The sequence below is a fragment of the Equus przewalskii genome, chromosome 13 (assembly GCF_037783145.1).
Source record: "Equus przewalskii isolate Varuska chromosome 13, EquPr2, whole genome shotgun sequence".
NCBI classification, from domain to species: Eukaryota; Metazoa; Chordata; class Mammalia; order Perissodactyla; family Equidae; genus Equus; species Equus przewalskii.
This window is the reverse complement of record NC_091843.1, coordinates 73,211,997-73,225,979: the sequence shown is the minus strand read 5'-3', so window position 1 is coordinate 73,225,979 and position 13,983 is coordinate 73,211,997. Positions and strand designations below refer to the sequence as shown.

General features: G+C 35.4%; 1 protein-coding gene across 50 annotated transcripts in view; it reads right to left on the bottom strand.

The window, feature by feature from the left end:
• The window catches only part of KIAA0825 (KIAA0825 ortholog), a 366,519-nt gene that overhangs the window by 196,439 nt on the left and 156,097 nt on the right, over positions 1–13,983 (bottom strand). For all 50 annotated transcript variants that reach the window (XR_011525681.1, XR_011525671.1, XR_011525683.1 and 47 more), the window contains one exon: positions 9,832–10,011. Coding sequence is in view for 33 of the 50 variants with exons in the window: in XM_070571368.1 (XP_070427469.1) it covers positions 9,832–10,011 (180 nt within the window). In the remaining 17 variants the exon portion in view is untranslated. The remainder of the gene's footprint in view (positions 1–9,831; positions 10,012–13,983) is intronic.

Below are 13,983 nucleotides of genomic sequence, written 5' to 3'. Positions count from 1 at the left end.
GAAATAAAATTGTATGACCTTCTTGGATGACAACTTGGCAATAATATCAAAAGCTTTAACATTTACTTACCTGTTAACCCACTTCCTCCTTCTCTAGGACTTTATCCTAAGAAATTAATTATGATTATGTAAAGGATATAAAGAAAAGCTGGAAATAATCTAAATGTTCAATAATTGGTGATTTGTCTAATTAGCTAAGGTATATCCATCTGCACAATAAAGTCATATATTGTCTAGCAAAAAAAATAAAAGGAGGTTAGAAAAGAGTATGACATATTTTTATTAAAAAGTACAATCCACATACATATATAAAAGAATTAAAAGATATACCCTACAATGTCAACAGTGATTATCAATGACTGATGGGATTTCAGGAGATTTTCCTCTTCTATCTTCTTCTTTTACTTTTTCTTCCTTGTTTTCCTCCTTTCCTCTCTCCCTCTCTTCTTCCTTCTTTCTGCCCTCCTGTCTTCTTTCTGATTATATGTACTACCCACCATGAATATGTATCATTTGTGTGATAAATGCAGTAAAAGTGTTTTTTTCTTTTTTTAAATGTGACTGGAAAGTCCTGGGACAATCATTTGAATCAATCAGAAAAACACCTATATGCTTTGTTTTCACCTCAAATTTCAAGGTGATAGTTTTTAAATTGTTAAAACCACCATGGTGAAGAGGATCTTGGTAATATCAAAAGTTGAGAGTTTAATTTTTTAACACGGCACAATCATTAGTTAGATAAGCTGTTGCTCTTTATGAGAACGGTGGAGGATATAGCTGTCTGTCTTTTTAATGATGTTTTGAGAATTTAATTCATTGAAGGACATAAAGAAGCCTTCTTCCTGTAACAATAATCCATATTCATTTTGGTTGAACTCTTTGTACTCAAAGGTTAAATCTCAGTTGTCTAAAAATTCTAGAAAGCCAGAAATTCCTCTATTTCCTTTTGTTAAAAAGATATTTTTATTCTTTTTAAAATAAAATCAAGGAATTGAAGATGATAGAGAAAATAATAGACCTATCTCAAAGAATTATTCGAAAATTATATGAATTAATTTGTGTAAAGTAACTGGCACATAGTAGGCACTATGTATTTTCTATTATTATTATTATCTAAGATAAGAGTTTTCTGGAAAAATCACAATGTTACAGTGTAGGGCTGCCCAGTGTTCTCTTGATGCAGGGTTCTCAAACATCTTGAGCACTAGATACTAGAGGGAAAATTAATCAACATCCACAGATGTCTATGGTAGGGATAAGATACAGATAAAGAAAGAAGAAATGGAGAAAAGGGAAGAAGCAGGAATAGAGAAAAGAAAGTAAGTGGCAAGGCCTTCTGGTTTCTGGCTCTCCGTATAATGTACTTGGAAGTTGTCAAACGAAAAAGCTGAACAGATGGAAAAATCAACAACTCTTCTTGGATCTTTAAGAGAGGTGAGGATACAAAGCAAACCACTGCCCCCAAGACTGGAGAGACAAACAGGTAAACACAGGGAGTCATGGCTTACTGGAGTGGAGACTCACAAGCAGAAACTACCATGGGAACCAGTGCTGACATAGGAAAATCTGAACCATAATTGATGAATTGCTGGAGGCTCAGTGCAGACAAGTCTGAGAATTGAAACTCTAGGGGGATCCTATTATGAGGCGGCTGCTACACTTTTGTGAATTTTACCTCCAGGAGCTCAACTAGGTTTCCACAGTAAATATCAGAGAAAAACCCCCTAGTGCTTCCAGCAAGGGGAAGGTAAAAGAACAATTGAAATAGGCCAGAGCATGCTGTTCTTCTTAAGGCCTGCCCTCAGGTGAAACTACAAAAACAGAGCCTAACCCACTGGGATAGTATCAGAGCTTATCCTGACCTAGGAGAAGGGAAAGACCCAACTCCAGCCCCCTGAAGCCATACCATCCTACCAAAGAGGGGAGAAAAAACTGGGAAACATTTATGAAGCACACCATCCAGAGGCATAGGCTCTCTAAATGACTGAGACCTAATCAGAGGACTATAGAACCCTTCCCCTCTCCCACACAGCGCTCCACCACATCACTAAAGGCATATTTACAGCAGTTCCTTTTACCCAGTACATCATGTCCAGCTTTCAAGAAAAAATTACAGGGCATACTAAAAGGCAAAAAAACACAATCTGAAAAGATAGAGCAAGCATCAGAAACAGACAGAATGTTAGAATTATTAGACCAAGAATCTAAAACATCTATGATTAATGTGCTAAGGGCTCTAATGGATAAAATAGACAGCATGAAAGAATCGATGGGCAATGTAAAAAGAGAGATGGAAATCCTGAGAAAAAAACAAAAGGAAGTACCAGAGATCAAAAGCACTATAAGAGAAATGAAGAATGCCTTTCATGGACTGATTAGTAGACTGGAGACAGCTGAGGAAAGAACTCTGAGCTTGAGGATATCTCAGTAGAAACCTCCAAAACTGAAAAGCAAATAAAACAAAGACTGAAAAAAAAAGCAAAACAGATTATCCAAGGACTGCAGGACAACTACAAAATGTGTAATGGGAATACAGTTGAAGAAAGCAAGAAGGGAACAGATGAAATATTTAAAACAATAATGACTGAGAATTTCTCCCAAATTAATGTCAAACACAAACCATAGATCCAGAAAGCTCAGAGAACACCAAGCAGGATAAATGTTTTAAAAATACTATACCTAGGCACATCATTTTCAAACCACAGAAAATCAAAGGTAAATAAAAAGTCCTAAAAGAAGCCAGAAGAAAAAAACACTTTACCTATAGAAGAACAAAGATAAGAATTACATTTGACTTCTCAGAAACCATGCAAACAAGAAGAAAGTGAAGTAAAATATTTAAAGTGTTGAGAGAAAAAACTCACCAACCTAGAATTCTGTGCCCTACAAAACTATCCTTCAAAAGTCAGGGAAAAATAAAGACTTTCTCAGACACAAAAATTGAGAGAATTTGTTGTCAGTAGGCCTCCCTTGCAAGAAATGTTAAAAGAAGTTCTTTTGAGAGAAGGAAAATAATATTGGTCAGAAACTCAGATCTACATAAAGTAAAGAAGAATAAGTGAAGATAAAATATAAACTTTTATTTTTCTTATTCATAATTAATGTAACAGATAAATTTGTTCAAAAGAATAACAATAATAATGTATTCACTTACTTATATATCTTACATATATATACTCATATATACTTACATATGTTTGCATATAAATGAAATGAATGATAGCGAGAATACAAGGGGTGGGAGGGAGGAATTAGGATTATTTTGTTATTATAAGGTACTCAAACAAATCTGTGAAGTGAGGTGTTATTTGAAAGCAGACTTAGATTAGTTGCAAACTTTCTCTCTGTATAAGTTGCAAACTCCAGGGCAACCATTAAAGTAAGAAAAGAAGTATAACTGATATGCTAAGATAACAGAAAAAATGGAATCATATAAAATGCTCCATTAAAACTGACAAAGGAAGAAAAAGAATGGAAGACAAAAATAGCAACAAAGAGCAAGGGCAACAAACAGAAAAAAGTAACAAATACAGTAAATATTAATCCAATTATATCAATAGTCACTTTGAACATTAGTGGTCTAAAAGCAACAGTTAAAAGACAGAGATTGATCAGTGGGCACCAAAAAACAAGACCCAACTATGTGTTGTCTACAACAGACCAACTTTAAATATAAAGACACATGTAGATTAAAGATAAATGGATGGAGAGAAACATACCATGCTAATACCAATTAAAATAAGGCTGGAGTAGCTTTATTAATTTCAGGCAAAGCAGACTTCAAAGAAAGGAAAGTTATCAGGAATAAAGGAGGGCATTACATATGATAAAGGAGTTATTTCTCCTAGAAGACATAAAAATTCTTAACGTGTATGTACCTGACAACAGAGTATCAAACTATGTGAAGCAAAAGTGATCAAACTGCAAGGAAAAAAATAGATGAATCTACTATCATAGCTGGAGACTTTAGCACCCCTCTATCAGAGACAGATCTGCAAGCAGAAAATCAGTAAAGACAGAGTTGAACTTAACAACACCATCAATCGACTGGATATAATTGACATCTATAGACTACTTCATCCAACAACAGCAGAATGAAAATTCTTCTCAGGTTCACATTGAACATTCACTAAGATAGACCACATTCTGAGCCATCAAACACACTTAAAAAATTTAAAGAATAGAAATCACACAATGTCTGCTCTCAGACCACAATGGAATTACACTAGAAATCACTAACAGAAAGAGAACTGGAAAATCCAAAAACCTGTGGATATTGAACAACACACTTTTTCATAACACATGGGTAAAAGTAGAAATCTCAAGAGAAACTTAAAAACATTTTGACCTAAATGAAAATGAAAACACAACTTATCAAAATTTGTGGGATGCAGCAAAAGAAGTGCTTAGAGGGAAATTTCTAGCATTGAATACATATACTAGAAAAAAAGAAAGATCTAAAAATCAACAGCCTAAGTTTCCATCTTAGGAAGCTAGAAAAATAGAGCAAATTAAATTTGAACTAAGCAGAAGAAAAGAAATACTAAGAATTAGAGCAGAAAACAATGAAGGTGAAAATAGGAAATCAACAGAGAAAATCAACAAAACTAAAAGCTGGTTCTTTGAAAAGATCAATAAGATCAATAAGCCTCTAGCCTGGCTAACTAAGAAAAAAAAAAGAGAAGATACAAACTACTAAAATCAGAAATGAAAGAGGGGACATCACTACAGATCTATGGACATTAAAAGGATAATAAAAGAATACTATGAACAACTCTATGCCCACGGAATTTGATAACCTAGATGAAATGCCCCAATTCCTCAAAAGATACAACCTGCCATAACTCACACAAGAAGAAGCAATCTGATATCTATTAAAGAAACAGAATAAATAATGAATAACCTTCCAAAACAGAAAGCCCCAGGCCTAGATGGATTCACTGGTGATTTCTACCAAACATTTAAGGAGGAAATTATACCAATTCTCTACAACCTCATTCAGAACATAGAAACAGAAGGACTACTTCCCAACTCCTTCTGAGGCCACTATTACCTGATTAGCAAAACCAGACAGAGGCATCACAAGAAAAGAAAACTACTGACTGATGTGTCTCATGAACATAGATGCAAAAATCCTAAACTAAATATTAGCAAACTGAATCCAACAATGTATAAAAAGAATTATATATCATAAGCAAGTTGGATTTATCCAAGATATGCAAGGCTGGTTCAACATTAGAAAATCTGCAAGTAGCACAACTAATAGTGAGAAAAAAATCTGTAAAGGATGAAAACAAAATTTAGACACTCAACAACATAACATTCATAAAGTCTGGCATTCAATCAAAAATTACCATATATGCAAAAAACAAAACAAAACCAAAAACTGGTGATCCATAATCAGGAGAAAAATCAGCAAATAGAAACATACCCCAAAATGACAGAGATGATGGAACAAACAAACAACCCTGCCTGGTCTTTTTGTGCCATCCTCTCACCTTCCGGCACTATAACAGACAATGCTCCACTGCTAGTCATAGGGTTTTCACGGTCAATTTTTTTCAGAAGTGAGTGACCAGGTCTTTCTTCCTAGTCTGTCTTAGTCCGGAAGCTCTGTTGAAACCTGTCCACCATGGGTGACCCTGCTGGTATTTGAAATACTGGTGGCATAGCTTTCAGCATCACAATACGACAGCCACCGCAATATGACAGACAACAGACAGGTGGTGTGGTTTCCTGACCTGGAAACAAACCCAGGCCCTGGTCGTGCTCCAAATCAGGGCTGGCTAAAGTGACTCTATCTCCACTATTTGCAGCCAGTTAGGTTTCTTTCGTTACGTGAAACAAGGTGATATTTGCTGTGTGGGCCCCTCCAAAGGGAACAGCAAACCTCCCTGTTATGTAGGGACTTTCAGCGCATTGTGAGAATTTATTCCCAACATGGTGGTTCTGTCTGCCCATAATTCTACCTGTCTTTAGATCATGATTACTGATCCTGTCAGTGGATGCAAAATTAAGTGTAACAACTATCTTAGCCTAGAACAATCAGAGAAAGAAGGTATAGAAAAATACAGATATAGTATATACTAACAATTCAATCTTTTCTAATAGAATATACCATTACAAAAGCAGTGGCCAAGTTCTAAAAGCAGTGTCTAAGTTCCTGAAGGGATGGAGCCATTAATTACTCTTTAGTTTATCCCCTGACCTTAGCTGTTTTGAGACCTTTTGTTTTATTACGTGAGAAGAGTGTTAAGGAGACTATAGGTAAAAGCTGGACTGGATCTATTTTTCTTGCAAAAGGAAGTACAAATTTGTAAGACTCCTGACCACTAGACCACCAGAGCTGGCTAATAAGCCATTAGCAAAGATAAAATGTAATACTGAAAAATACTCAGTTAATCCAATAGAAAACCAAAATAGGGAGAAAAAGGAAAAAAGATTAGAAGGGACAAACACAAAGCAAACAACAATATAGACATGTAGTTCCATGTATCAGAATAGAGAGTTCACAAATAGATGCACGCATTTGATCAATTGGTCATTTGATTTCTGACAAAGGGATTGAAGTAATTCAACAGGGAAAGAATAGTGATTACCAAAAATGGTACTGGAAAAATTATATATTCATATGAAAAAGTATGAATTTCAACACTCACACTGTACAAAAAAAAATAAACTTGAAATCAATCATAGAATTAAACATAAAAACTAGAACTATAAAATTTCCAGAAGAAATCTTGGCACTCTTTAGATAGAAAATAGTTCTTAGAACATGAAAAGCACTATTATAAAGAAAATTGATAAGTTGGACTCATCACAATTACAAACTTCTCCCTATCAAAAGACCTTGTTAAAGAAATGAAAAAGTAAGCCACAGACTGGGGGAAAATTTTATCAATACATGTATCTGACAAATAACTTGTGTCAAGAATATATAAGGAACTCTTTACAACTCAATAAGACAAACAATCCAATTAATATATGAAGAAAAGTTTTGAACAGATACTTTACAAAAGAATTTTTAAAAATGACCATTAAGAACATGAAGAGGTATTTGATGTCATTAATCACCAGGGAGTTATAAATTAGAACCACAATGAGATAGTACAACATTACCCCTGAGAATGACTAAAATCAAAAAGACAATTCCAAGTGGTGGCAAGGGTGTATAGCAACCGAAACTCTCATACATTACTGGTGGGAATGAAAAAAGACATGATTACTTTGAAAAACAGTTTAATAGTTTCCTATAAAGTTTTACTCACAGGGAGTGTTAAAAGAAAAGGGGAGTCAAGGAATAGAGTGAGTGAAGAACAGTCAAGGTAAGTTATGCTTTGATATTTCCATTTGCCCAACTGAAGATCACTTGACCTACTTTGAGGATATAGGCCTGCAATGATTGCTACCAAATCCATTGCTTACAGTGTATTGGCCTTTGAAATGCCCACGCGGTCCCCAACTTAATTGTTTTTTGTATCTCTTTCTTTTGTAATCTTTTCTTAATGGATATTTTCACTCTTGCTTTCCCCCCTAGCTTATGTTCACTCTAAGGAGTTATGTGTTGGATTTCTAATTATAAAATCAGATTGTATATATTTCATTGCTGAATTCATATGTTCATAAAGCAAATGTTTAAAAAATTTAGTCTAATAGAAAAAAATAAAGAGAAATAACTTGGCCTATGAGTCAGAAATTCTTGTTTCTCGTCTGATTCTTCAATTTAATCAGCGGACAATCTTAGGCAAGTCTCTTTACATCTCTGACCTTGGTTTACTCAGCAATAAGATGAGGATACTGGCTACTTCATCATTGCTTTTCTACTCCAAAACGATAAGACTGTGATGTTTTATGGATAAGCTATAGTGAAATCATTGACAGCGTTTCAGGAGGAAGAAAACACACCAGTTTTTAAATAATGTGCTCCAGTTGATCTGGGTAGGTTAATTATACTTACTGAAGCATAGATCTGTTAGTGGTAAGATGCAAATTATTGTGGGATTATGATTATGTGTCTCAGCTGTATTTCCTTTAAACCTGTTATATTTTCATGTTAAACAGAAACCAGAGTAAAAGGCTTAATTTTCTTATGAATTAACATATTATAGGATTTTTAAGATAACCATGATTGGTAAAGAAGAAAAGGAAAAGTTTTGCAGACTTAAATAGCAGAGAAAAGACAGACACAGTCCCTCAGGCTCACTACAAGGCCTTAGGTTCCAGAGAATACTCAAGACCCAGAGAATGTTTCATGTTTATAGCGAAACAACTTGTACAAAGGCCAAGGACATTTCACTGGTTTGAAGTTCTGTTCCTTTGAGCCTCCCCATACAATTCAGGCTCTATGAATACGTGTAATGCCTGTCTCAAGAGACTTGTCTGACCTTGTGGGGGAGGGTTTGCTCAATGTGTAGACAAAGAGAAGACTAATTAGGAGCAAGTAGCAGTTTTTCTTTCTCCTGCCACCACCTGAAATCCACTGATATCTCCCAGGTCATTTTCTTTGTGCTGAGTGTCAAAATGGTTCAAGAACTTCAGAGTCCACAGATAAATAGTGGTTGAAGCATGCAGGTCACCAATTCTCTATAATCTCATCAGAGAATTTGGCTTGTACTTCACCAGAAACAACAAACAACAATAGCAGGTGGAGGGGCTTTCAAGGTTGTTTTTCTTTCAATTCAATAAAGTCTACATCAGAAGTAATTCAGTCTTTTTAACAAAAACTGCCTCTCCTTTGGGTAAAAAGGAAGCAGTCAGAGAATACATGGAAACTAGGAGATAAAACTTTAAAAGGAAATAATTATTATAGAGTCTTTAAGTGATAGATTCAGATTTTTGATATCATCACATAAAGTTATCTATTGCTATTTTGCAGGGATAATGACCCAAGAGAAGATGTAACATAATGACTCTAAAATAGCTAGGAAGATATTCAAGTAATGTCTGGAGGATAGTCTGAAAGTCCAGGAAGAATGAAACCATGATTATGAGCCAGTTATATTTTTTATATGGATCCTAGGAAATATTTTATGAAAATGTCAGTTCCAAAACAGCACATAAGAAAGCTTATAGGTTGAAAGCCAACTGTAAATAATGTAAACAGTTAGTGGACTAACAAGATAACCATTGTCTAAGTACTCATCTTTCACTTTCCTGAGATATTACATGTGGAGATTTAAAGGCAAGATATTAAGGATGAAACAATGTGAGAATCTTTATACCTGGTCCTGACGGTGAGGGAACCCATGAACACTTCCTACTCAGATACCCAACCTGCTCTGTCTTTACCCTCTGCTCTAGCTATAGGCAGAAGAACAGTACAGATGGAAAAAACATATTGTCCCCAAAGGAATGCTAGAACATGCTTGCCTTGTACAGAGAGAGGCACCACGGTCATAATAATAAATGCCTTATACAGTTGAAGAAAATTGACCAGTAGTTTTCTCCTCAGTTTAGTTAATAAAAGCACCCAAGAACCACAAAATATTTTTTCACATCTTACTTAATGTCTTAAACTCTCAATAGCAAAACATAATCTGTGGTAAATATTAAATTAAATTTTTATAAGAGAACACTTACTCATAATGAAAAAAGGAGAAAATCTGCATTACATAATTTCCCCCCTCACCCTGTCCCAAATATACTAAATTTTGATAGGAACTAAAGGTTGATGATTCTCAAAAGAAGACTATTTATACTGAGAAAAAACATAAGATATACTTTTACAAAGAACAGACAGCAAAACTGACATCAATAAAACTTTAAAACATCTTTAAAGATATATTTAAGTACCTATAAAACACTTTTTTACAAACAGTAAATTTCTCATACCTGGAATGTTATATAAAAAGTCCCATAGTTGCTCTTCTTCCATGTAGCTCACAAAAACATTTCCAAATGTTTGTGGAGAAAAATTGCAATGGTACAGTACGTTAAAGATGGCTTCCATCAAGCTGGATCCTTGGTTCAGATTATTTTCTGTTTCAGAACCTTGATCTTGAAAGGTGCATTCTTAAAAAGAATAAAAATGATTTAGTAGGTATCAGTGAATATGATTAAATTCTTATCCCTTACCCTAGCATAATGCCGTAAAAATGTATTTAATATTTACATAATAAAAGAAATGCCACATTCTTTTAGATCAATGGTCCATGTAACCCAATATTGTTTCTGAGATACTCATGGGTATTTGTGGGGGGAAAAATTGTGAAAAGGACCACAATGACATCATTTCAAAGGGCAATGCTAGTTTCCCTTTATGTCAGAATTCTCTTTTCTCTTAAAGAAAGTTTTTTTGATTCCTTTTCTCATTTAAAAGTAATATACATTCATTTTAGAAATTGTAAAAACTCCAGACAACCAAGAAAACTAAAATTCTACCAAATCCTACCAACCAGTGATAGTCACTATATTTGGTGCAGTATTTCATTTGTATTATATACAAATATACATAAATGAATATATGTATGTATAATGTGAACACAAAATAGAATTATCTTATACATATTCTTTTGTTATCTGAAATCTATTTAAAACTAGTCGAATCTTTGTATCTCTCTTTGGGATTTGTGTTCTGAACATCATCATATTCTTTATTCAGAACATAAATTTCATGGAAAATTCACATTTATAGTGTTCTCAGAATTATGCTATCAATTCTACAAATAAATTCATAGATGTTTCTCAAACCCATTGATCTTATCATTTCAGAATAAAGAGGTTTATCAATTGGCTTCTCAATAAAACTATATAGGAATTCGCACAAAGATAGCGCCATTTTCACTGCCCTCTTCAGCCCTCCTCTGGCCCTAATGACTTCTTCAAAGATCAGTAATCAGAAGTTTCTATATCGTTGCGCCTATAGGTTGGACTGGAAAGGTGAAATAATAACTTCTACTTTGGTTAGATAATTAGCATGATGTCTAGTATCATAATATGTAAAGCTATTTATTGAATTAAAGATAATGACTCTCATATCTTGTCCCACATTTTGATTATCTTGAAAAAATGTAATCTAGATTATTTTGGAAAGAGTACCTTTCTTTTTCTCGATCATTTGGAAGCTCATTACTTTTATGTTTCCTTTTGATAATTTTCTTTCTGTGATTTGATTTTCATGATCTAGAGAAACTTCCTCAGGATGTTTGCTGGAACTATTGGTAATTGATATTCTCTTTCTACTAGGGTTGCTAAACTGGTAGAAAGTAGGCTGGAAGTTACTCATGGCCATTTTGGGGAGAAGTGTCTGAGAATGAATCAGATACAGTAAGAAGTAGAACCAAGAGATGAAGAGAACATTCCTGATGAGATGACATCGTTTGAGAACCTGGATTCAGCAATGCCTGTATATTTATGTTAGCTGAGCTGATAAATTTCCCTTTTCGGTTAAACCAGGCTAATTTGGGTTTCTGTCCCTTGTAATCTAAAGGGCTCTCACTTTTTCATCAAGCACAAAAGGTCAAATGACAGAGCCCTAGTCCAGGCATCATAATTTCGTCGTTTATCCAAATAATCCAGTTAGTTCTCTCTGCCTTTCCTTGTCTCTAATCCATTTTACATTCAACCATCAATTATCCTTCGCGTCATTCACCCATGTTTAAACCTTTCCTTCTTCCTCCACTTTGCTAGAAATTCCTTAGCCTGACAATTAAGTTTCCCCAAATTGTATTACAATCGCCAAACATCTGTTCCCCCCAGACTGGTTTACTTGCTTTCCTTATAAATGTTCCCTCCCAACTCCTTTTGTTTGTGTATGCCATTTCATTAGTCTAGAATGTTCTCCTTCAATAAAATTCCTATGATTTAGTCAATCAATTAATGTGTCAACAGTCATTACACCACATACTGAGGCCTACACCTTCCAGGGATTCACTGTCTGTGTGTGTGAGTGTGTTTTGTGGGGGGAGGGAATGATAGGCATGTAAACAATCGTTACAGCAATGTAAGGATAAGTGGGGTAACCATACATCCTGGTTTGTCAGGGGCAGTCCTGCTTTATGCCTGTTGTTCTGGTGTAATTATTAGCAGCCTCTTCTTTCACTCTTAAAAGTGTCCCAGTTTAGATGACAAACTATTTGATCACCTTAAGTCTAAGTACCTTAAGTCTAAGGTACCGTGGAAATACAGAAGATGAGGCTTTAAATTTTAGGGGAGAACACAGACAAGATCACGTCTCGGCTAAGACTGTAAGGAGGAGTGGAAGTTTATCAGCATGACAAGGCTGAGGCGGGGGAGGTACTTTCCAGGAAGACAGAAGAGTTGGTACAAGGGTGAGAAGACAGGTAGCTGCTGATGGGGTGGCATGGCTGAAGTGTGACTGGTGTAAGGAAAGTGGGAGTAAAGCTAGATAATCAACAGAGCATGAAGAATCTAAGGCCCCATGAATCATGCAATGACAATGCAGCTGGAGAAAGGAGGATGGGTATGAGGAATGGTTATAATAAAAGTAATAAGTATTATTATTTTTATTACCATATAAATGTGTCAAGATACTTCAATGAAACGTTATTTTTTATTTTTCTCTATTTTCCCTTGCCCTGGAATAAAGTAGTCTATTTCTGTTTACTTGCCTCAGGGATTTTTGCTATCTGAAAAGGACAAATAGACTGAAGTCAGTTGCCCTCTTAGACTTACAAAAAAAGGAAAAAAAGAAAAAACTAAATCTATTGAATAGTCATTCGTTTGAACTATATAAGACAGTCATTTTTGTAGGCAAAAAAAGGTAAAATATTGGCACTACCATATGATATCAAAGTGGAATCATGTGTCTCGGCAGGTGCACGGGGCGAGGATTTGGAGGGCTCAGAGAGAGATGCTCTGGGACTGGAGAAGAGAAGCCTCTGGGTTGGGAAGGGGGAACACCTGCACTCTGCTGGATGGCAGTGCTCAGGTGGCTTGTCTGGGTGAGGCACCAAGGGAAGCTGGATCCCTGACTCAGGTTCTTGGTCTCACCAAAGGCTTCAAGCCACACCTGACTGCTCTGATTGGAGGGAGCACTTGGACAGGGGTCCAGGGTATCTCCGCGGTAACTAGGTGACAAGATAACGATGATCAATAAAGCCTCGCAGGGACCTCTGCACCACCCGGAGATGAGGGTGGAAGCCCTAAGAATATCTATGGTTAAATGTTCTACCAGCCTGGTAGGATGGGGCTCAGGATCCTAATAAAATGGACTTGAAGACAATAAGTGATTTCGATATTTCTTGTACACCTGAGTTTATGAATTGAGATTTGTACCAGCTCCGTAAAAATAGTTACTATTCACAAAGTACCGGCTATATGTCAAATATCACATGAGCTGCTTTACATTTCATCTTCATAATACTCTCTAGAATGGGTGCTGATTATCCCAGTTTTAGAGATGAACAAGTGAAATTGAGAGAAATTAAGTAATTGCTCCAAAGTTGGGCAAAGGTGGTTAAGAATTTGCCTCTGCCGTTTGCACTAAACTATAATCTCAAATTTCTCAAAGCCTACTTTGACATTTTATCGACAATGACTTCTGAATGCAAAGTACTGAGTTCAAACCAGGTATTTGGCTTGTGGTAATTTATGGCCTCAATGTGAAATACCTTAATTTCACATAGCTTTCTATACTTTCACATATGTTATCTCATTTCATCTCTAGTACTGTCTTATTGTTGGACTTTCTTTGGATGTGCATCTTGTCTTTAGGTATCTTCCAACAGCATTTAAACAGTGTTACATGTTTAAATAATCTTTTAATACTAAAGAAGTAGGGAAGGATGGGAGGAAGGAAGAAATATATCTCGAGTATTTTTTGTTAGGTTTTGGTCCACCTGGTAATTGACATTTTGGAATGACATTTACTTCCTAGTCCTAACATTCAATTTTTCCCCCCAAGCCTCCTCCTCCTCGTATCCACTGTATTGTTTCTTTTTATCTACTCCTTTGAAACCCTCTTCTCTCTTGACTTCCTTATGCCCATGCAATCTTGGTTTCAGGGTGCCTCATTGATTTATC